The following is a 25,028-nucleotide window of genomic DNA, read 5'->3' as shown; positions in this document are numbered from 1 at the left end:
TACCTCTCTACTACTACTTGTTTTTTATGATTATTGTTCTCTTTCTTCATTTTCCCTTCTGCTTTAGTCATTACACGTATTTATAATTATTATTTGGTGCAATACTAGCGCCCCCTTCTCGCACCAAATTATTATTTTTGCTACCTGACCATGCACCCCCCCCCTTTTTTTTCGATGCCAGGTTGCAACGCTAACGCCGAGACCCCTGGTCGGTCGAGTTGCTCCCTGTACATCGGCACGTCGTCCCTACATCCCCTGTGTCTTGTCTTGTGTTTGTCTCCACATGTCTCTTTGTAGGGCTGTGTTCCCAATAAAAAAATATAAAAAAATAAAAATTAGAAAGTCATGCATTTTGATGTAGCCGCAGCTAGCAGCAGCTGTATCCCAAGCAAAATTTAATATTCATGGCGTTTGGTCCTTTTGAATTTTGTGTTATTTTGCCATACATGATTCACCATAGCAACGGTTGTCCTAACCCCGCCTAGTTACCATGGTTACTACATTCTAGTCTTGTTGGTTGCAGAGACTCTGCGAATCTGACGTGGCAATGAATGCATGCCCCCCCCCCGGCCAGAATGAACGCGCCAAACCGTCTCTGTCCGTAACGACCTTCGATCGGACCGACCCACCGGTAGATCTACATAGCTACGCGGTAGCCCCAGTGGCCCCACTTCCCAACGGCCCAAGCCAGGTCACTACGGAAATCATCATTCTTTATTCATAGCTTTTCCCGTAGCGTCTTCACAGTCTGTACCTGGTACGGTGTGTGTGTGTGTTTGGCGAAGACGCAGTTGTTACCGTTCATCTGCGAAGAAGAGGTACAGCTCTATTGTGTTTGATAGCAGTTTTGTACACTGTAGTCTCCTGGGCAGCATATTATATCCTTGTCCCAGAGCCAGAGAAAGTAGACCTGTTCAGTATCATCTACTAGTACATGTACTGGAGAAATCACTGGCGCCAGTGTCGGTTCGTGTGTTCATCGGTGACTAACGAAGTCTGGACGACCACGTAACATCGTTGTTTTGTCTCGAGTCAGAGTGATGCGTTGATGATAAGCCACTAGTGCGACTTGTGCTGGAAATACGAAGCTGCACTGTATCTGCAGCTATCCAGTGTATCCGCAGTGTTCACGGCAAGGTACAGTGCAAGTATAAGCTCAATAAAACTGCTATGTATAAGCTAGAGGGGTAGTCTTTGAAACCTTCAAGCAGTACGGTCAGTTATTGCTAGACATGCAAGATGGGTTGGAGTTATCCTATGTGAAGAGTCTATTTAGATTTGTAAGACGTGAAGAAAATCCGTGGTAGTGGTACAAGGCCTCGACCAAATATGCTAAAAAAAGAGCATAATAATTATTATGCTCGTCGCATATCAGGGAAAACAGCCATAATATGCCAAAGGCTTAGCAAGATATGCAAAAAGATATGCCAAAATATGCCAAAATATGCTCGACATAAGCAGAAAGTGTAGATCATTTCAGTAAAATTACAACCTTGGAATATTCATTGGCTTCACGGCTATCATGCTTATGGTGCAAATCAAAACAAATGCGGAATAGTATGGCTGGGGTATGTCCCCAGCAACCGTAGCGATAGTGTTCATCCATGGGGAAATGTAGCAAACGCCTCAACCATTCCAAATTCATCCATAAAAGGCATTTCTGAACGCATTTTGTCCATTATGAATGTTTTGTCCTCATTTTCTTCAGAATATTTGCATTATATGCTGGCTTCATTCCAATATTCCCTTTGTCGCTCAATATGCCATATGAACTGTCTCACAAAATATGCAGAAATATGCGCAAGCATATTTGGTCGAGGCCTAAGTGGTACCCAGCAGTGTTGTACATCGAATTCATTCCAACGTACATGATTGTAGTACAACACGGCAGCAGGGAAAATGACAAACGTAAATACATTGTATAACATTGTGCTTCACAGAGGCCAGCGAACTTCTGGGGGAAGTTGACGCCATGCTAGAGCAGAGTTTTCACCATATCAGGCTTCTATGCTTTCCTCAAACCGGTGAAATACTTTCCTATGTAACGTTACTTGCATATCCATCTCTATTATGTCACTGAACCTAAAATCTCTTGTCATACACACAGCGTTTACACAGAATGATAGTTTACAATGAATGCAGCGAATGGAATTTTGAGTATTTCACCTCTTTGGTTCTGGGTCTGATCTACTCACCCGCCCACCACAACTGCACCTTGATCCTACAGTTGCAGAGGGTGGTGGCGTTCCTGCGGATGCGGAAAATTCGTCTGAGTATCACGTGAACCTTGAATATCTTTTACCCATGATGTAGTGCAATGATTGTGTGTATATATGAACAGTAGTGGTATAGAACAGCTTCGGCTCCACAATCCAGTGTGTCGTTTCTATAATAGCTTTCATTGCTGAGGTTGTTGGTATGTCTGTTGGCTCTAGATTCCCAGTACTCAGTAGCCGAGGCTGGTTGGTAAAGTAACTCCAATTTCACTTCAAGGTACCAGTGCATCTAGTGTCTGCTTCTATCAAAGCAGCGTCCCATAAGTCTATCATTCATAGTATGCCCCCTTGGCCCGCACAGTCCATGTCGATTCCGAGACCGAAATGGTCGGAGGAGTGCACTGCGCCTGACCAGCACAGCTCTTGTAGCACCTACTACTCCTTTGTTGTCTTTGTCTCTTTTATTACCCCTATTACTTTGTAGGGATGTGCACATAGTATATAAAAAAATAAAATAAAAAAGCGTGCTGTCTATACTGGTTTCCCCAGCAAGTGTAGGGTGTCCATAGGTAACTGTCTTGGCCGTTTTATGCTGATGTACTCCGTGTGGTGTAGACCAGGTGTGTATTGGTGGTCGATTCTCATGGCTTCGCCGGTTGTGTGGATTAGACAGTTATCTGGCGCAAGTCTTGATCTGTCTCTTTCAGATCTTGTTCGCTATCGTTGCTATAAGAAAAAATCTGTGGGTGCACATCCAGTGCATTTGCAGATTTGCGTGCTTCTCTTGCGACAGGAGTATACATGGTACATGGTATTGTGTTACACTGTACAGCCGGTATTCTGGTTGATTGTCATTCATACTTGAATTCTCTTTCAGCAAATTCATCGACTATCAGAAGAGGCATATTCTTGTTTTTCTGTTTTGTATAACTTTGTGTTTAGAACAATGCCGTTTGACTTCTGGAATGATGTTGTCCTGCCAGCATGGCATGACATAGCTCGATGCAAGATTACACATGAAGCATTGAAGAAGGTAGTCATGGCAACTGATGAACATCATCCACGTATCAGTAGAGATCCTATGCTGAGGAGACATGTGATGGCTTGGAAGAAGTTTATTAAAACCAACGAAAGGAGGTCAGAAAAGGATAGGTTAGCCTGCTATGTTGCCTGTGTTACTTGCTACAAGAGAGGGCAATCAGGTGTCCAGAACTTCATTCAAGACATTCAGTCTTCAACTTTCCCGTCCAATGTTGCTGTTGGTGGAGTGCTGGAGAGAATTTGGCAAGCTCGTAAGAATGACCATCCTGATGAAGATGTGACGGATCCATGTGAGTATTAAGGAGGAGAGTAGTGCCATGATTTCATGGTATTTTGTATGTAAAGTTCATACTTCATACACGTGGAATTGGACCGTTAACGCACTCTCCACATACAGGCATGCACCCGGCTCAGAACGCATTGTTTTCTGGTTGGCATATCAGGGATATTGGGCGGAGCAGCTGGCGTGCATGGGAAAGACAGGTCGGCCTGCTCTGCGCAGAAGCTGTGACCCGGTGCACACATAGTGTGTGTGAGAGAGAGAGACAGACAGGTCGGCCTGCTCTGCGCAGGAGCTGTGACCTGGAGCACACAGAGTGTGAACGAGAGACGGTCAGCCTGCCGTGGGCAGGAGCTGCGACCGGTAGTGATTGAAATGAGCCAGCTGCGGAGATAGACTGCCCTCACCCGATATAAGTATATTGACAAGAGTTGTACTGACACTGTGATTGAGGAAATTATGGTGACAGTGACGGAGAGATAGTGATCCCCAGTCGAATGGGGTTGGGAGGGAAGGGGAAATTGACAACTGACGGACAAACCAGTGAACAGTCAAGTCGTCGGAAAGCAAAAGTGACAAAGGAGTCTCCCTTTTCTCTTTCTCTCTCTCTAAAGCAAGATTTGGAAAGCACGCGTGGGAGAGTGGCGCGCGCTGCGCCTGCGCATGTATAGCAATGACATCATAATCAGATGCATGATCATCAGACTAAGTATGAGTGGTAGATGTTCCACGTTCATTAACAGGGCTTAGCGCACACGCTAAACCACCATCACACTTGTTAGCTGCTCTGGCAATCCAATATTTTCCCTAAGCACTCTCAGAAGACTATCTTGTAGTCTCATGAGTATTACTATGAGAAGAAGTATTGGAAGACAGGAACCACTGGAGCATGCGCTCTTCTATAGTTGATGGAATAATATGAATATTTGTGCAGAGCTTGAGTACCATGCAACTCTGAGTTGAGATCTATTTTTGTTCCAATGGATTTCTGCTGAAATACTATGGAGAGGCTGGTTCGGGAAAAGTGCTCTGCTGGTCCTTAGGCTGTGACGTGCTGTTGTTTAGAATTTGATGTTGTGCCCGCAGCCAATTTATGATTGCTTTTACGCCGTACGAGAGTAGAAAAGCCTTCAGATTACTCTTGCTAGGTAGATCGTGTCTCTCAAGTACACACTGATCCTGCCAGCAATGAGAATGTGGCCAGTTTAAGGTCGCGTGACAAACTTATACTATGGAAAAGATATGCGCACATTGCGGTGGGGTGGCGAAAGTATGAAGATGACATTCAGACAAAGACAAAAAAGCGGCGACAAGTTTCGGTAAAGTGTGTACACTGGTGGGCCAGAAGACGGTGCAGCAGCATGTACAAAGGGGTGACAAAAACACAGCAAAAACGCAGCAGCAGGCCGCAACAGAGTGATACTAACGCAGCAGCATATACAACATACCTATTTGTATACAGCATATTATTTCCTAGTGTGCAGGTCAAATGCAGTCTTTGTTATGGTAATACAGTGTATGTAGAGCCTATGTGGATATGGGTATACGTATAGCTCATGGCATTCCATGCTCTGATCAATTGACACCAGTTGTTCGACACCAGCAACTATATAGCCCAACTCAAGCTCTTGTGCTCAGCTGTGCCTTGCTATGCTTGTGGCACACCACGTGCACACACACACGGTGACACTGCATGCACACACACACACCACGTGCACACACACACACACACACACACACACACACACCACATGCACCTTTTTTGCCCTTTTGAGTTTTGACGCCCATCGCAGAGGCGATGATAGCGATGCTACAGCAGAAACCATAGCAACTTGTGCTGGGATTGCACCATTAAACAGCTTACAAGGCTGAAGAATTGACCGCCACTATTCTGAGCCTTGTCTACACCACACAGCTATTTGAAGAGGCCTTTTCTGGCCAGTGAATCCCTACTTTTTCGTTTTCGTTTTTTCCAGCACACATCACACCACATATTCCACCATGTACTGGCTGTTGGGACTGACCACCCAGGATTTTTCATACCACGTGCACACACACACACACACACACACACACACACACACACACACACACACACACACACACACACACACACACACACATACACATACACACACACACCAGACACACACCAGACACACACACACACACGCGTGCACACACACGCGCGCACACACGCGTGCACACACACCACCACCACCATGTACCACACACACACACACACCAGACACACACACACACACACACACACACACACCTCATACCTCAGACCTGCCCATCGCGAAAGCGATGATAGCGAACAGCTATATTAGACATAGCAACTTATGCTGGAATTACACCACTCAACAGCTTGCAAGGCTGATGAATTGACCGCCACTAATTTTAGCCTGGTATCCACCACACCACTTTGATCCTAGTCTGAGGGTGGTGGCGTTCCCACGGCTGATGCGGAAAACTCGGCTTCCAGCCGAGTCTCACGCGAACCGTGAATTTTTTTTATTTTTATCCACCACACAGCTGATTGAAGTGGCTTATTCTGGCCAGTGAATCCCTATTTTTCATTTTTCCATTTTTTAATTTTTTTTGACACACACGCCACACCGCATACTCCGGCATACACTGGCTGTTGGTAGCCACCCAGGATTATGAAAAAAGAGGTAGGAGAATGAGAAAGAGAATATAGACGTGTGCGACCATAATCGTCGGGAATTGAACCCGCAACCTCTCGATTGGAAATCGACTGCACATACGACTGCACCGTATGGGATACACACACACACACAAACACACATACGCACGCACACATACGTGTATACGTAAAGTCCGCTGCAAGCGCCCACTTCGCACCAAACGCTCACCCCAGCGGGTCCATACTATTTTCGTCTTTTACAGGTCAATTTAGTTGTAGAAAACTGGCATGAAGGTCGAATGCGTACAAGAACGACTGTAATGCTTACACAGTGCCTATGTCTTACCAGGATCCTGTGCAAAAGCGATTGTCATTATCTTGCTGCAAAGAAAAACTTCGGTCGGGATTTCCTTTGCATTCGATAAATGAGTCGTCTTTGTTATTGTAGTTCGTTCTCCTGATGATGGGCCAGGCCCAAAAATTTGGCGTACAGTAATGTAAATTGAAAATTTGAATTTGAATCGCAGTGAAGAGACCGTTTTTGGAGTTTGGAGTTGAGAAGTGAAGTTTCCTAAAAGTTCGTTCTCCATTATTTTGGTTTTCAAATCATGAAATTTCTGCAGTGCCATGAATGTGACGATGTTGCGCTTTCAGAACGGAACGGTGATTGTTCTGACGAAGCGTCATTCGACGACTTGACCGGTCGCAGTATTGCAGTCGCAAGTCGAACAGGGGAGATGTCACAAAAGCTACACCTACAAAGTCGCTACCAACTTGTTGACAACTCTGAAGTGCTCGAGAAAAACCCTTGCCTTTGCGTGTTGCGTGATTTGGAAATGATGGCTTGAAGCACCGTCAGAAGTATATTTGGTTCCTGCTATACTCTGCATTTTGCTATCTTGTTATTCGGAAGAAAAACCCATTTGGATTTGCGAAATACAACAAACAACATCATAAAATCACTACGAGCCAGCTCGTAGCTAGTGCCCAAAGAGACTTTGAAACCAGGAAAGTGGACATTGTTTACCGTAGCAAAGCGCTCTTCTCGCCACGGTGTGAGATGCACTTTCGTACAGTGGGAGTGACAGTGCATGGGGTCATTGCGTACAGGCTAGCAGATCTTGCACAATTCGGTGGGAATTTGTAGCGGGCCTTACGGTACACAAACACACACACATACGCACGAAAAAACACACACACACTATTGGACCAGACATAGTGGTTACAATAATGTGTCCTGTTTTTCTTGTGTATTATTCGCTGTCTGTAGATTTCATCACAAGGGTTGTCAAGAGCAATCTACCACAGATCATCGCCAAACTAGCGACCGTACCAGATATAGTGCTCACTGAAGTATTTGGAGATGTCGACCTGGATGAAGAGTTTATCAGCACTTATCGAACGGCATGTGAGGTGGCCGGTCATGTGCGTGATCTTCCACTTTGCTGTCAAGCAGGAATTGGGGCGCCTTTACTTGTCCCAGTGACCGGCTTTATATTTCTCTTTTATTACTTGCACCGTCCTGAGCTCACTCAACGACTGGATAAAGATTTCCGGATCAAGATCGACCATGAGGCAGGATGTGATGGGAGTAGTCTTGTCCAACTGTTGACTTTGGCTATTGATTTACAGAGCGATAGTAAGTGACAATTTGAAGACTGCAATGCAAGTTTAAGAATGTCCATGATGGTGAATCCTAGTCAATGGATGATGCTGGTCTTTGTATTAGTGTGCATACCAGCTGAAGGTTATATGAAAATACAGTTGTCTTATACTAGCAGAAATGTTCTAAATGATATTTGCTGTGTTCCAATTTGTTTAGTATACGTTATGTTCTAGCCTTGGTTTCCATTGTGAGGAAAATGAGGAATTTTATTGAAATCGTCCATACCTAATCATAATGGGACTTTCTCCCGGTGACTTGACTTGACACTTGACTGACTCACGACCGCCATCCAGATCACACAAGAACTTCATTGAACTTTTGAAGTCGGCAGGAAAGCGCTAGCTTCAGTGTTGGGAGCAAAACATGTTCTGATGAAATGATCGCCAAAGTCGCAAACTCTTTTTCATAACATGGTAAAGTAGCCTAAACCTGCCTGTCATGTTTGTGGAAATCACCAGCATATTGTTTAGTATTGTCAAAATGCCAATTTTCTGAACTTAAAGGGGAAGTTAAGGCAAAAATTAAAATTTCACCAGTTGTAGTCTTCGGGGTGCTGAGTCGAATGGTCTTGGTCCGAGAAAGCTGAGACGCTCCCTTCCTACTTGAATGCCAATCGAACTCGCGCACTTCCACCGAAACTGGGTGACTGCGCCCTACTAGATGGGGATTTGTATGCAAAATGTCACTAAAAGCGCCATTTCGTTCTTATAAAAGCACGGATGACCGCGATTGGCCCATATGTTGTAGTCTTTTGGATGCTGAGTCGACTGGTTTTGGTCCGAAAAGGCTGCGATGCAGCGTTCCTCCTTTATTCCCAATCGAACATGGTTGAAGAAGCGGTCACGTGCTCCTGGGTGCCCAAATCACCTGGTCACCACGCCAGCAGGCGACAACTTTCACACCAAGGTTCAACTCGAGTGACAGGACTGCACCCAAAAAAGGTCAAACAGGCTAGTAAGTTGTACCCTGCAGGCACGGTGACCAGGTGACTGGTGTACGCAGGAGTACGTGACCGCTTGTTCAACTATGTTCGATTGGGAATAAAGGAGGAACGCTGCATCGCAGCCTTTTCGGACCAAAACCAATCGACTCAGCGTCCAAAAGACTACAACATATGGGCCAATCGCGGTCATCCATACTTTTATAAGAACGAAATGGCGCTTTTAGTGACATTTTGCATACAAATCCCCATCTAGTAGGGCGCAGTCACCCAGTTTCGGTGGAAGTGCGCGAGTTCGATTGGCATTCAAGTAGGAAGGGAGCGTCTCAGCTTCCTCGGACCACGACCATTCGACTCGGCACCCCGAAGACTACAACTGGTGAAATTTTAATTTTTGCCTTAACTTCCCCTTTAATGGACCAGCAATCCAAGCAATACTCGTAGAGAATTCTATTGTGATTCTTCTGATCTCACCTTCATATACAGCAGATACCGCAATGTCAATGATGAATGATGAAGGTGTGATTGCAGTGAGAGAAGGACCAGGAGATGCAGTTGAAGGTCAGTACTGTCCTTGTATTGGTCCTCCATTAATGCACGGCCCTATTTTAGGGGAATGCATACTCAAAGTTTGTCAGCCCGAGCCTTACGCTCGCATTCCAGCACAAGCTTTACAGTGTCCTGCGAATTAGGACTACCTTTCTCAGCGCGGCCAGCAAAACTGAGTGTCCACAGAGTTACCGAGGAACATCTCAGCCTGACAGTAAATCCTTCTGCGAATTAGAGCGCCGTGGAAATGAGTGCCGAAAAGGTTAGCGCAAAATACCCCAGAAAGACAGAAAAGCGTGTGGTTAAGTTAGCAAAACCTGATTTTGCCAGTGATCACTGTTATTAAGTGTTACACTCAATGGCGTCGCACACTTTATGACCGGTAAGACCAAGGTCGTCCGATGTGGTCTGCCATATTCATCCAAAAAGCAGTAATCATTTCTTAGTATCATGCGCTCCTACATGCACTTGTGCATACACTGTGCACACAACTCATGGAGTTGACTGGCAGTAGACCAGGGTAAGCATATGCCATTATGCGCTATTTACTGGTTCTGTTCTGTCTGTACCCACGGTTACTGCCAGTAGACTAGTACTTGTTTTCCGAGTACTAGGCAGTTGTATTTAGTGCTGTGCACTACTTGTATGTGCTATGTAGTTACATTGACTGTAGCTGCAGTGTTCATGTAAACATGGTAGTCTAATAGGTGTATGTATGTTGTCAGCTCACACACACACACACACACACACACACACACACACACACACACACACACACACACACACACACACACACACACACACACCTTGAACCTTGGACGCGCTGCAATATTCTGGCTATGCGGACCCCATGGGGGGTTGAGCAGGTTCGGAACAGTAGGGGCGATGACGGGATAGGTCCTGTGGTCTACTGAAACGCCGACCGCAATTGCAAACGATGCTGAAGGAGCTACGGTCTGTGTTGGTTGCTTTGGCCGAGCCACGGCTGCACTTGTGACGTTTCATGCCTTGGCGCGATAGCACACAGCGGTTGCAGCGGGCGCAGTGGAAGCTGCAGCGTTCGCAGGACATATTGTTTGTAACCGGTGACTCAAGTGTGTCAGAAGATGCCTCTGCTGGTGATGTTGCTGGGGAGCACTTGTGTCGGGCAAATCCACCCTTGCTCCGGAACCATCTGTCGCACTGATCGCAGTGACAGCTTCCTGGCTGTTGGCTTACGGGTAGGGCACGCGTAGGGCACGCGTAGCTGTACACTTGTGTCGCTTCCTGTCACTTACACGACTGAAGGAGCGGTGACAAGTTTGGCACACAACCGGTGATGGTCGAGGTCTGTTCTGCTTTTCTGGCAGACAACGGTAAGCCTTGCGCCATTTGGAGCGAGAAGATGTGGCCACTTCATACCAGTCGTCAAGTGGTTTGACGTCACTCCGAACACAGTCTCGCCACCTTTTCCGCGGACCATGGGCAGGTCTCTTGTTTGGAAACGAACCGAACAGTATAGCCTTCGGGATGCGCTCATCCTCCATCCTTGCCACATGACCAAGCCACTCAAGGCGACGTCTGCTGAGACGACACTCCATGTCCAAGGTATCTCCCCAGCGCTCCAGAACTTCAACATTAGTTATCCTGTCATTCCATACATCTTGACGACTGATGCCCAGAATGGTGCGGACACAACGGAGATGAAAGACAGACAACGCATGAACATCAGCCTGTAGCGTTACCAAGCATTCGGACCCATAGAGCAGAGTCGACAGCACACAAGCATTGTACACTGACCGTTTGATGGATATTGGCAGTGTTACATCGTGGACTATCGATTTCTTCAGAGCGCCAAACGCTTTGGCAGTTTGTGCGATCCGGGATGTGACATCATCATGACATCGGCCGTTGCTGTGTATGTTGGATCCAAGGTAACGAAAAGACGACACATGGGCAATCTCCATAGTTCGAATCGCGAGCGGCTCTAGATCGTCGTTAAAGATGTTGGGGCCAGAGACCATGAACTTGGTTTTGGTGGCACTGACGGTGAGGCGAAAATCGCTGCATGCATCCACAAATACCTCCTAAGCTGAAACTGCGGCCTGGCGTGTCGCGGCCACAAGACCGGAATCATCAGCAAACTGACACTCTGTCAGCTCCAGGGATCTATCACGGCGGCTACGGTGGTGGAGTAGCTTCCCATCTGGCTCGAAGAAGACCTTCGCGCCTACACCAGGGATAGGCTGCACGTGCTGGCACCAACAATGCATCACTGCCCACATAAAGATGTTGAATAGGACAGGGGCCATGCAACGTCCCTGCCGCAAGCCGTTCGTCACAGGGATGGGGTCAGCTTCAACATTCGACAGACGGAGAGTTGCGGTAATGCCGTCATGGAATGCACGGATAACAGCGATCAGCTTCTCGGGGACGCCAGCTTTTCGCAGTACTAACCACAGACACTCTCGCGGAACTGAGTCATAGGCTTTCTTCAGGTCAATGAAGATGAAGAAACACTTCTGCTCATGCTCGTAGCTCTTTTCGATTAGTTGCCTTGCCGCAAAGATCATGTCAGCACACCCACGTCCTGTGCGGAAGCCGCATTGAGAGTCTGGTAGCACATCGCCTAGTTTATCAGCAAGTCGGCTCTGGATGACGCGAGCAACCACTTTACCAATAACGTCTAGGAGAGCTATGCCTCGCCAGTTGTCACATTCCGCAAGGTTACCTTTCTTGGGGATAGGCACCAGCTGCGCGTTGACCCAGTCGCAAGGAACACTGCCACTTTCCCAGACTGAATGGAGAAGCTCCAGTAGGTGGTCAGTAAACAGATCTGGACAGGCTTTGAGCATCTCCGGCAGGATTCCTGACTGACCTGCAGCTTTGCCACTTCGACATTGCGTGATTGCCTGCTGTAACTCCAACAGATCAGGCGGCGCAACGAAACTATCCAGACACGGCATTTGTGGAACACAGTCAAGAATACTGGAATTGAACGTACTTGCACATTCAGAACACCAGAGAAATGACGGCCCCAACGTTTGCCCTGGTCTTCGGCAGATGCACATGGATTTCCGTTCTCGTCGTTGATCGCAGCAGTTGTGATGCGGGTCGGGCATTGTTTGACTGTTTGTAGTGCACGGACACATTTCCACACAGTTCGTCCTGAGAATCTTTGTGCATTGGCGAGCTCTGCCTTGGCTGATATCCAGTCACGTTTAGCCTTCCGCACTGCGGCACGCGCTTGACTGCGAGCCTGTTTGAAAGCAGTGTGATCCCTAGGACGTTGATGTTGAAGCCAGAGCGCGTGCAGCCGATTTCGTTCCTGTAACAGGGGTGCAATAGTCGGGCCACTGTCCACATACCAATCAAGTTGTTTACGCTTGCGTTGACCAAGAGTGTCCGTTCCGGCAGTGACAACAGCATCGCGGAGGACGTTCCACTTTTCATCTATTGGATCATGCGGGCGCCAATGTGTTGATACGAGAGTGGACACCGCGTCTTGATAAGCAGACAACGGGGTGGCGCCATCATCAGGGTTGTTGTTTGCATCGGCAGAAAGAAATAACTTGGACGTGTCGAAGCGACCCTTGCTACGTTGCACATGCACAGCTTACGGGTTGACAGAGTGGTGATACGTGCCAAGAAGGAAGCGTGCACAAAGCAGTTGATGGTCACTGCCACACTATGCACTTGGGATGATCTGAGAATCCATGCACAGCATCCTATCACACTGGCCAGTGATGATGTAGTCAATGCAATGCCATTTCTGTGACTTTGGATATTGCCAGGTTGGTTTGAGATTTTGTCTCTTGTTGTGCCAGGTGTTACAGATTGTAGCATTGCACACATTGCCAGGAAATCTAATAGTTCCTTTCCGAGAGGAGTTCATCTCCTCAACGTCATGAGGGCCACGCACAGTGCACCACTCATCCCTAGACTGCTCAGCATGGCTGCCACGAGTGCCAACTCGCGCGTTGAAGTCTTCGAGTAGAACGTATCTGTCACCACGAGGGACGTCGTCAATCGCTTGCTGCACGGAGTCGTAAAAGTGCTCCTTCTCCGATCGAGTGCTGGCGAAAGTCGGAGTGTATGCCACAATAACAGTGTACCAGCGTACAGCACGCTGGACTTTGAACTTCAATCGTACGCTGACAAGGCGAGAGCTGTACGCTCTCCAGACACAGCCTCCTGCTTTCCAAGCGTTCGTTGAATTCAAATTCAAAACGACAGCAACACCTTCTCCTCGTCGACGACTGGAGTCCTCCGAAGGAACAGGACGACCTGATGTAAGAATAGTAGAGCCACCAACAGGATATGATTGTTCACCAAAACAATGTGTCTCCTGAAGTCCTGCAATATCCACAGCCAGACGCGAGAGTTCCGCGACGACCCGTTCGATTTTCTTATCCTCCACGACTTTTCCAGTTACAGCTGCAGTTTCAATTGGGCCTGAGCTTTCCACAAGTGACCGGACATTCCAGGTGCCCACTGACAAATAACGTCTACGTCCTGTACTGTTTCGAACCTGCTCATCTCGTGCAGTCGCGGACGTTCGGGGGTTGCAACTCCTCACCGAACGAAGGGCGCGCGGAGAAACTTGAGGTGGCAACATCATGCGAAGCCCTGGTCCTCAAGAATCTTAGTCCGCGACCCTATCTGCTTCAACAGGTCCTGAACTAACCTGGGACGACCCTGGACAAGGCCAGAGCCGCCCCAGAGTGGGAAATTCTTGAGAAAACTTCCAAAACTCGAGAGCTCAAAAACTACCAACTACCCTCACCAACTGCAACACACACACACACACACACACACACACACACACTCACAGAGTCATAAAGCCAGTATACTAAGCAACGAACACCTAGCCTACAGGATACCAGTTAATCAGCTATGGTAGATGTATGATGTGTTGACATGTCATGTCGGCATGGAGACGGCTTTTCCAGGGTAACTGGAGCTGCGAAAGAACTCAGTTCTGATTTGACTTGCTTACTTTGTGGTGAAACAATGTTAGTATGAAAGAGAGGACGGCCTCTGCATTGTAACTGGAGCTGCTGAAGAACTGTCTGCTTGATGTACTTAGTTTTCTGTTGTTGTGAATCAATGGCAGTATGAAAGGGAAGAATGCCCTACATAATCAAATTATAGATATGAGAAATGTAGCAGAGCGTGTTATTTCAGCAGACGTGTCACATGATTGGCAGACACTGGCTTGAACAGTGCTAGGATAAGAAGTGCTATGGAAATGTTTTGCACTGACACTCGGTGCATGACCACAGATACGTAGCGTGCAGATAATGTGGTGCAACTTCAAGAGATTCAGTACTGAGACGATATGCACGTTGTACAGATGTATGAAGTTCTGTACTAAGGTCGTAGGTGTGTACAGACCCGTTCGGGTGTTCACTGTGTGATATATATGCGCATTTCACCAATTTTAGCATCATAATTAGTAGGAAACAATCGCTTTTCCAGCTTCTTCACTTTCGTTAGAACTAAAAACTAGCTAGATCTTTGTCGGGGGGGGGGGGGGGTTGTAAGAAATGCCTTCAGGGCCCATTTCTTAGTGGAAATAGTAGTAAACACAATAGGGTCATGCACATTTTAAGGGGAAGTTAAGCCTAAAATCAAATTTTCACCAGTTGTAGTCTTCGGTGTGCTGAGCTGAATGGTCTTGGTCCGAGGAAGCTGAGACGCTCCCTTCCTTCTTTAATCCCAATTGAACTCGCGCACTTCCACCGAAACTGGGTGACTGCGTCCTACTAGATGGGGATTTGTATGCAAAATGTCACTAAAAGCGCCATTTCGTTCTTATAAAAGCACGGATGACCGCGATTGGCCCATATGTTGTAGTCTTTTGGACGCTGAGTCGACTGGTTTGGGTCCGAAAAGGCTGCGATGTAGCGTTCGGCCCTTATTCCCAATCGAACATGGTTGAACAAGCGGTCACGTGCTCCACCAGTCACGTGGTTACCACGCCAGCAGGCGACGACTTTCACACCAAGGTTCAACTCAAAGGTTCAAAGGTTCAACTCGAGTGACAGAAGCTCGTCCAAACATGCTGCAAGTAAAAGCCCGCAGGCACGGTGACCAGGTGACTGGTGTACGCTCGAGCACGTGAAGGTCGCAGTCACCCAGTTTCGGTGGAAGTGCGCGAGTTCGATTGGGATTAAAGAAGGAAGGGAGCGTCTCAGCTTCTTCGGACCAAGACCATTCGACTCAGCACCCCGAAGACTACAACTGGTGAAAAATTGATTTTAGGCTTAACTTCCCCTTTACCCAACCGGGTCTACGTGATTCTACGAGATTCTACGGGATTTTGTGCATCTGTACAACGTGCATAAGGCTTTAAAAAACCATCCTCTTCTAAGGGTTAATTTGCTCAAATGCACAGCAGTCAGTTAAATTCCAATGAAATGCTTGTGCTCAAATTGTCCTGCTAAACTGTTCATGTTGAAATTCTGGTGCTGAAAAAGGATTATTCCGGGTGTTGTAGGCTAGTTAAACCCAATTCACCGTGAACATATCCTTCCCATTTTCTTTAATGACTTCTTCCTGATATCTAAATCACATGATTGTATTGTGCTTTGTTCTGGTGTATGTGTATATATTGTGCAGCTGATAATGGCCAGTACGCAGCAGCTCTAAGTGAATTGATCAAGGAAGGTGTCCAGCTGATACCGTACGGGCGCCTGATAATGTGCGGGCCGGGCCGCACAGGCAAGAGCAGCTTCCTGCGATCCCTCCTGCGTCAAGCATTCATGTCCCAATTCGATAGTACTATCGGTGTGGAGCTGGAGAAGGTGATATGCACGATCGAGAAGCAAGGGTTACAGTATGAATGGAAGCAAGCTGAAAATTCTTACCAGCAGCAGTTGGCCCTGACGCACAGAGCTGTTGGACAAGAAAAACAGAAACGGAAAGCAGCAGCACTGAGACAACCAAGCGTGGAGATCTCGCAGAATGCCAGGTCCACATCCTCAACGACATCAACACCCGTAGCATCGCCATCCTTTGTTACTGAGGCTGAGCAAGTGAATACAGCCAGTGTGGGTGAATCTTCTCTCACCCAACCTGATGACACCACCGATACCGGGTACTCTGCTCAATCTGCTACCAGTTCATCTGAAACTATGGACTCCCAAAATGTTTCCCCTGCATCCAAGCCAGAGATTTCACCTATGACTGCGCTGAAAGAAGAAACACCAGAGCAAGATGTCCAGCAACTACAGACGGAAATCAACTCAGCAACATTGAAGTTCGATAGCTTCATTGAAGATCTGCGGACAGGCAAAAGCGAAGTTTTCACTGCAGAACATTTCAAGGATTTCACTTTTATGGATGTCTGGGACTTTGCAGGCCAGAAGCTGTTTGCAGCGATCCAACACATGGTCCTGGCCTGTGATCGGTGTGCATATGCTGTCGTCTTTGATGCCTCAAAGAAGCTCCAGGCCAGAGCGAAGCCGACGTTTGGTGTAGATGGTGAGGAACTGCCGCTTTCCAACAGTCTGGAGCAGACCAACTTTGATGTTCTGGAGACATGGTTCAACGCTATCCACGAGGTCATTGGAGACAGCGACAACGTACCCGTGTTTGCCATTGGCACTCATGTGGACAAGTTACCAAAGAATCCAGAAGCAAGGAAGAAGGCAACTGAAGAGATAAAGAAGTACATATGGGCCAATGCAGAGGGAAAAGCATACGCCAACAACATCGACAAGGTGGTATTTGTGGACAACACACGAGCTGGTAAAGATCCGGAAGACCCAGCAGTTGTTCAGCTACGGCAAGACATCATCCAGCAGCTGCAGCATCAGTTCAATGTTCCAATACCAATCCGCTGGCTTCCTGTGACCATTTCCATTGGGCACATTGCAAAATCGTTTGAACGACCATGGTTATCGGTTGAAGAGCTACGTCGCTTAGCTATTGCTGTTGGTAGCATCTCCAGTGATGATTCTGAGTCCGATTTCCAGGAGATGGTGAAGTTCCACCATGGTCTTGGTCATGTGCTTCACTTTGTTCACAACGCCCGTCTTCGTGATCGTGTGATCATTGACATCCACTGGGTTCTGAAGACTATGTCGCTGCTCTTCTGTCCTGAACCAAAGGATTTGCAGAGCAAACGTCTTCGTCCACAGTACGACTTGCTGACACAGAGTGGCATCCTCCTGGAAAGTCTTGCCATGCACCGTTGGTCACAGCACAATCGCATGACATCACGCTACACGGCCACAGAAGAACAGCGTGATTTCCTGTTTGAGATGGGTGAGCACTTTGCCCTGTTCTACAACACCAAGACAACTGTGAGCGTGCCTGGTCAGAGAAAGGAGGTGACAACTCGCAAGTTCTTTGTGCCAGCTCTGGTGGAACGAGTTGCACGTCTTCAAGATGAAGCAAGCAAAGGCAAGCCAAGTCCAGCTATGTACCTGTACAGTGGTGCTGATCGTTACTTTCCACAAACCCTGTTCTGGTGTGGTGTTGTGAGGTGTATGCAACGCTACAGTCCAAAGGTGGATCCAATCCTCTATCACACATCAGCACGTATTCTGGTGAAGGATCGTTTCTGGCTGGTCATGCGGTACTTCCAGCATGGTATTCGCCTCTCACTTGAGATTCCTGTTGATGCTCGACCAACTGCTAAGTCTTCGATCGCCAGTGCTACTCCTGTTGCTGCTGCCAGTGTGGGAAAGTCAGTTGAGTCCGCTGGCATTGGAGCTGCTGAAAGCGAGGATGTGTCAGAAGCTATCAAGCTTTGTCATGAGCTTCTACCATACCTGGAGTCAGAGCTTGACAATCTGAAGGCATTCTCGCTGACTCATGTGAAGTTTAGCAGAGCTGTTCGCTGTCCATGCTCGTTCAGTCGAGATGCGTGTCGCAAGCACAAGAAGAAGGGTTGTGCAGAGATTGGCTGTCAGCACTTTGCTCCATTGGTGGAGGGATTGCGCCCACGTTGTACTCTCGGGGCACGTCCGTCCGTGGATATCAGCGACGTAAGGCAATACTGGCCATGCTTTGCCGAAGACACACATGTGAGTATACAATGGGTTGATACTGCATGAATGCTGCATGTTTTAAATGTTTGTACTTATGTTTGACATCAGACCTGTTGTTGCATTAGTACAATGGGGAATTGTATTACTAAATCTGTGGACAGAACCCTTTTTGCTTTGTTGGCTCTTCAGCTCAGCACAGAGAAAATGGGGTCCAGCCTGATAGCAATGAAAAATACAATTTTCCAAACAAAAACATGGTTCGCGTGAGATGAGGCTGGAGGCCGAGGTTTGCACATCCGTAGGAACGCCACCTCCCTGTATGAATCAAGGTGCAGGTGCAGCTCCTAAAGCCCACCCTATATTCCAAAGCCGGATTTAAACCAGGCCCAAAGGTACTTTGCCTGATTGTCCGTATTGACAAGAATTATACGGGGAAAATTATATCAATCGATCGACTACTGTAAAACCGGAAAGTTTAACGGCCAAAAAGTTTAACGTTTTTTGTAATGTTGGCATGATAACGTGCAGAAATTTTAACGATGGCTTCATGACCACCCATCTGTATGCGCACTTTTCTACAGACATCTCAAACCGGGTTCGTGATAACGTTTCTTCAAATAACGAAACAAAAAACGGTCGTTGAAACGTTAGACTTTGTGACTTTTTCGACTTTCCGGTTTTACAGTATACGATTCCTGCACTTGCTTGTAAACTCTTTGTGCTTGAGATATATTTTGACCATTTGCCCACCCCTTAGGCACTTTCTCGTGACTTTATAGAATTCTGTTTCTTGTTTTCTTCCATTTCCAGACTGTGGAGAGTGTGGATGAGAAGGATTGCCCATCAGACCCGGTGACGGTAGTTGGAGATGCTACTTCAAATACTGGAGGTAAATCACACATCTAATTTGATGTTTCAGGAAATGTTGAGCGCAAGAATACTATTGCTGTTCTGTGCCAGGAGCATGTCCCTTAGAATACGTTCATTACGCAATTATTTGACTTGGGCCACCAACACACCACACAAAACGGATGGTCGTGTGGAGTTTCGATCTGTGCGTTCTTGATCCCAGTATACTCACAGGCCTTGCCCATACCTTCCATATTTGGCAATGCTCAATGGGCTTATATCGAATTCTGTTCTTTGTATTCTCTCTCTCTCTCTCTCTCCCCCTCCCCCTCCCTCTCCCTCTCTCTCTCTCTCCCTCTCCCTCTCTCTCTCTCTCTCTCTCTCTCTCTCTCTCTCTCTCTCTCTCTCTCTCTCTCTCTCTCTCTCTCTCTCTCTCTCTCTCTTTCTCTCTCTCTCTCTCTGTCTATCTATGTTCTGTAGGATTGCCTACATTTCAGCCACCCACCAAGGATGTGCCGAAGAGGGCTGTACTCTATCACAAAGCATTACGCAAACACTGCCTGGCAGTGAAGCGCTGCAAGGAGATCAGTGTGGTTGAGTCTGTGGAGAGCTTGCGAGCTGAAGGTCATGTCAGTGATGATTGTGTGAAGGAAGCGAGAGCTCTGATGAAGGCAAGTGGACACACTGAAGCTCTGGATCACCTTTGCTGTGTCCTGGAGGAGCTGTCGGACGAAGGCATGTGTTACTTTGTGGAGCGTGTACTACCATTTCAAGGTCTGTCTCAGCTGGTGGAAACATTCCAAGCTTGTCCCGGTCCTGGAAAGTGCACTCTGAATCACCATGATCTCCACACTGCTGCCAGTGCTGATGTCAAAGGGAAAGTGTTGGATGAAGCGGTTGACACTGCAAGTGGTACTTCTTCTTCACTGAAAGACAAGGTGAAGACCGGGGTAAGAATGGATCAATTTTTGCTTTTGTTTTGAAGGTGTCATCGGGTAGTATGGTACCCGCGAGACCTGTAATGGGAGCGGGTTGTCGGTTAGTAGTTAGCAGTTTGCGCCTAAGAACTCCTTTGGATAGTTGGAGTACGGTGTTTGCACAACTGTGCATGTACTTGTAAGTATCGTCGAGGGGTGTATACCCGGACGATAGGCTGGCACGAACAACATAAGAAGCACAGCTACCTGCTTACTGTACACTTCTCTATGTAGCGGAAGTGCACACTCACTGTACAAGCACATTGTGGCGATCCCGCTCATGCAATGCCATGTTACTCGTACTATGTAAAAGATACCCAATAGGGTACCCATACTACCAAGATAGAAATGCCCGAACTCGTTACCCGATCAAGCCCCTAACCGTTGCAGCCCTACTTTTGTTAAGGTTTCCTCCAAAAAATGTATTAAGTACTGGTAGAGAGCCAGTTGTCTAAATATTTCCAATGCTGTGGCTACTGCATGGGAAAGAGTGAATACCTGTATGTCAGTAGAGATCAGGTGCATGTTTTCCTCTTTTGTTAGTTTTTAGTTTTCCAAGCCAGGGGCAATGTCGGAAGGTAATTTAGTGTGGTACGGTCAGCCATCTGAAGTACAGTGTACTCGTGGGAGAGGGGTGGCTGAGCTGAAATATTTGGAAATTTACAGCCCAAATCAGTGCATGTTATTGATTCACGGGGTACTTACGGCAAATAGTGGTACGGTCAATACCGTACTGACCATACTGTGTGCGACGCCTCTGCAAGCACACATATCCAGGTATTCTGCTGGATGGGGAAAGTCACATATTTTCTTTCTTTTTCACAGCTCATGAGAACATTAGTGGATGTGGAAGGTAGATACATCATGAACATTTTCACATAATTATCATGGTGTAGATGTTAAAATGCCTTAATTCCCTGCTAAATAAATTATCCAACTGGTGTGCCTATTTTCTGCACTAGATGTCTGAGCTTCACCAGGAAGTACTGCGTTCAAGCTATGTGGAGTTGAAGTGTAGTTTGGACGTAGAAGAGGGCATTCTGGACCGTCTCTATGCAGAGAGCATCATCACCCAGCGCTTCTGCAAGAAACTCCGTGCTATGGATGATCGTGAAGACCAGGTAATGCTTGTGTTGATGTGTAATTACTACCTATGGTGTATTCATTTAACTACTAGTAGCCACTGCAACGTATCACACAGCATTTCTATTTCATATGAAGAAGAAACATTTGCAGGGGCACTGGAAATCGGAACCAGCACTGCCGTCTCAATGTCGATACCTTTTTATTGAGCACCGATTAATTGTATCCTTGCAGAAGTGGGGAATGTAAGAATTCTTTTGCATGTCAAGCTTTCATACTTGGTAATTCGTGCAAAAAGTGACCAATGGCAGCAGACTAAACGCAAGCATGATATTTTGCATGTACACTCAAACTTCCCTTGCCTGGCCTGTGCGGATGACCTCACCCGTAACTGCCAACTGCTGATGCTGTAAGTCAACGAATATTCGGCGCATATTTATTTTCGGCTATTTTCGGCCTGGGCATATTTGGCCGAAAAATTGTTGCAGCCGAAATTTTGTGTTGCAAGGTTGAGTGTGACAGTGCACACAGTCAGCGGCAATGCAGGCCAAAAATTTGATGTGGCTGAAATGTGTTTTAACCCTGGGAGGCCGAAATTTGAATGGGCTGAAAATTTGTAGACTTACAGTATCTGAGAATAGTAATCCTGAGCATCAATCAAATCATGTTCTGTTTATCAACCCGTTGACAACAGTCTCCAATTTCAAAGCTGCAAGGAGTGTAGTTACCGGTACATAGAGTTTATCAGATGACCCAGAGATTGTCAGGTTATTGTTCTCATCAACCACCTCACCACATGTGCGCTTTTCGGCCGACCTTGACTCGTTGCCACAGCACACCATCAGCAGCATAATCTGTAGAAGGGCGAGTGCTGCTGCTGCTGCTATCCCTTCTTGACTGTCAGGTTGGTGGAACAATCTGGAAAAGGGCTAATAGGATACTTAAAGTTTGAGTATACAAATGGCCAGGTCAAATTTTGCACAGAAATACAAATGTAGAGCACTTGTTTTGTGCTTGATCTTTCTTTAGGCGAGACCAAAAAAAATAGAGATTCCCGGGCCCTCCCGAACCAAAATCGAGCCAAAGCCATTTATTATTTGTACAATCATATACACTACTGGTTATGTGAGTGGATCTGTGACGTGGAGTCACACAAACCTGGGCTTGTACAACTCCCTGATGTACAGATCAGGGCCCTTGTTGGCCGAAATACAGAAAATTGAACGGGTGGACCGCGTACCTGTTCTCTATAAAACATTTGAATAAAAATTACCGGAAAATACAGTAAAAAAAGTTCAGCATGGCATGCATACATACTTAGGAAAACAATAAAAATAATAATAATTCGCCCGCCCGCACCAATATCACATGGGTCCTGCCCGGGAATCTCGATTTTATTTGGTCTCGCCTTAAGAAGCATAAATAGGCTGCAGTGAACAGGATCGCGGCTTCCTGGCAAAATAAGCTTCTGGAGAATGAAATCATATGCAATTTTGGTGTTGATGAACTATTTTGTTACTGCTCTCGCGTATGCTAAGCAGTCAAATTAGTACGTCGACACATAGAATGAAATTTCTAGTGAACAGTATTCAGCCCGGAAGATGTGTTTTTGCTGACAATGGTCTATCATCACCAATTTGTGGAGTTGCACAGGTGGCTACTGAGTGAAAGCTAGACTAGGCAAGGAGGCTACAAACTTATCATAATTATTGAGATGAGAAAGTGATGGGTTGTATGCAGATGGAGAGAATTTCATGTTGTCCCTGCATCTCTTTTTATTGGAATGTTGTGTCTCAGGCATCTGTCTTCTTGGAAGCACTGCCAGGCTGTGGCAAGCAGGCATTCCGTCAGTTTGTGTCTGCTCTGAAAGAGAGTGAGAAGCTGGCCCACCAGGAGCTGGCTGATCTCCTCAAGGAGAAGCTGCTGGAGATGACCTCTGTAAGCATACTGTTGTTCAGTGTTATGTCACTATTTCCATCTGTGCTTACTTTTTTTATCACCAGCTGTACGTGTCAGAGGATTTTCTTGGCTACATTGTTGTTGGTTTGCTCCGATCCCTACTTGAATTGGGAAAGCAATTTCAAGGAAGCACACTTGTGCACCGATAAGGCCAGACGCATGGGTATGTGTGTGTGTGTGTGGGGGGGGGGGGGGGGGGGTATACAGAGCAAGCAGCTTAGTACATGCATGATTTGTGGACATGTTGAATAGGCTCTTGTCGTCCATTACGTTCTTATAGTCCCCCCCCCCCCCCCACACACACAGACATCCTATGCTCTGCTCTCTGTCCAGTTTGGCAGAGATGCAGCATGGTTGGGCAATGTCGTAGTCCAGTATGCAAATGTACGGAGAGTCTCAGAGAACGTTAGAACGAAGTTCGTGATGTACAATATTGTTTGAAGCCGTCAACATGAGGCTTAGTACGTGTATTGTTCCAGGACTCAGTGCATTGATGAATGTCTCTTTGTGTGTGTGTGCTTTCATCCCTACAGGGTCTGTGAAGGTTACTCTGCCATGAGCTGCTATGTACCCACAACGAGCTGCATCATTGGATGGTGTGTGCAGACTCTACTGAACGGTCGTATTGTTTCTGATCAAGTTTGTTCCGGTCTTCCAAGACCTTTTCTAGGTATGTTTCTTTTATGCTGTCTTGAACTCTTGGCTTGCATTCTAACTGGTGTAGATAAGAATGAAATAAACTTTACTTTATCCTGTATTTTGCAAGAATATTCTCCAAGTGAAATGGTTGACGATTCAAGTTAGAGTATGATAAAATCCACACTGCACTGCACTGCCAGTTTGTATTTGCTATCTATATTGTAAGCTTTGGCGCACGGACACATGATACCTTTTGAGATACATTTGGAGCTGCTCAGTTGTGCTGAAGACCTACCTGGTGGCATTTTTATAATTTTTTTAAATTATTATGATTCTGTGGGTCTACACAGTACGTTGAGTGCACTCTTTTCTGTGAGTCTACTGAGTTTTAAAGTTATTTGTCGGTTTCTCCGCGTCTTACGTACATTAATTAAAAGCTTCCAGAAGTTGAAGTGTGCTGTATGTTTCGAGCTACAATGTTCTGATGTCTTTGACTCACGTTTCCTTTTAGCAGAGCTTATAGTTTTGTTTTCGCTCTAGAGATTAGCCTGTGTTCTTTCACACTTGTAGTCAACATAGAATTTCTGACTAACTGAGGAAAACATACTCAACGGCACGTTCACCTCAGAAAGTTGCATTGCCAGAGAATAGGTATATGGAGAGGCACTCGCATTGCAAGTAGTTCGTACCGAAGTATCGTATGGACTTGTACGGTACATGATTGTATTGCTTTTTGTTTTTTCGGATCGCTGTGCTTGGCGGCATCACACAGTTATCATGAATATGAATTACCGGTATCACAATGAGGAATACCTCATTAGTGCATCACAAAGATGGCTGACTGTTCCTGGTCACTATGTTGAACTTGTTACTTGGGCAATGGTATTGAGTGGAGCTAGCAGAATGACAGTATGTACATTGTACACGTACGTACATGTACAGTCATAATTATATTGTCGGTCACGGAAGAAGTGGGGGGGGGGGGGGAGGGGTCTGCCTAGTACTTCAGAGCCTACAAGTACAAGTAGACCGGTATGTTTTCATGTACACCCAATGCACATTTGAGTCACCGTGTATACATTGGTATGCTGTGCTTGCCGTACGGTGAAATTCTAGCCTGGCCGTTCTTGGGCGGCCGACAGTACTCACCTCTTTTGGTTTCCTAAGTGACTTAGTTTTGAGAGTATGTACAGCATAC

The 25,028-nt window shown here is 46.5% G+C and overlaps 2 protein-coding genes across 2 annotated transcripts in view; both read left to right on the top strand.

Annotated features, from left to right (window-relative positions):
• The first annotated feature begins 726 nt into the window (after nt 1–726).
• The window catches only part of LOC135818083 (uncharacterized), a 149,739-nt gene continuing 125,437 nt past the window's right edge, over nt 727–25,028 (top strand). The window contains exon 1 of the mRNA XM_065331407.1: nt 727–1,137. The gene's annotated coding sequence lies outside the window, so the exon portion shown is untranslated. The remainder of the gene's footprint in view (nt 1,138–25,028) is intronic.
• Nucleotides 15,955–24,694, top strand: LOC135818088 (uncharacterized). Its single transcript, XM_065331411.1, has 6 exons — nt 15,955–18,359; nt 19,134–19,212; nt 19,653–20,122; nt 21,112–21,270; nt 23,030–23,170; nt 23,725–24,694. Exons 1-6 carry the CDS (start codon nt 16,026–16,028, stop codon nt 23,731–23,733), a joined length of 3,192 nt encoding a protein of 1,063 aa, XP_065187483.1. The 5' UTR covers nt 15,955–16,025; the 3' UTR covers nt 23,734–24,694.

The sequence above is a fragment of the Sycon ciliatum genome, chromosome 5 (assembly GCF_964019385.1).
Source record: "Sycon ciliatum chromosome 5, ocSycCili1.1, whole genome shotgun sequence".
NCBI lineage: Eukaryota > Metazoa > Porifera > Calcarea > Leucosolenida > Sycettidae > Sycon > Sycon ciliatum.
The sequence above is the reverse complement of the archived record's forward strand: the minus strand, read 5'-3'. Positions and strand labels throughout refer to the sequence as shown.

Bases quoted from the DNA above. Each gene is read 5' to 3' on its own strand.
- LOC135818088 (XM_065331411.1), top strand. From the start codon at position 16,026: ATGTGCGGGCCGGGCCGCACAGGCAAGAGCAGCTTCCTGCGATCCCTC. The intron at 18,360-19,133 runs GTGAGTATACAA...TTCCATTTCCAG, and splicing joins GCTTTGCCGAAGACACACAT to ACTGTGGAGAGTGTGGATGA. The intron at 20,123-21,111 runs GTAAGAATGGAT...TTTCTGCACTAG, and splicing joins AAGACAAGGTGAAGACCGGG to ATGTCTGAGCTTCACCAGGA.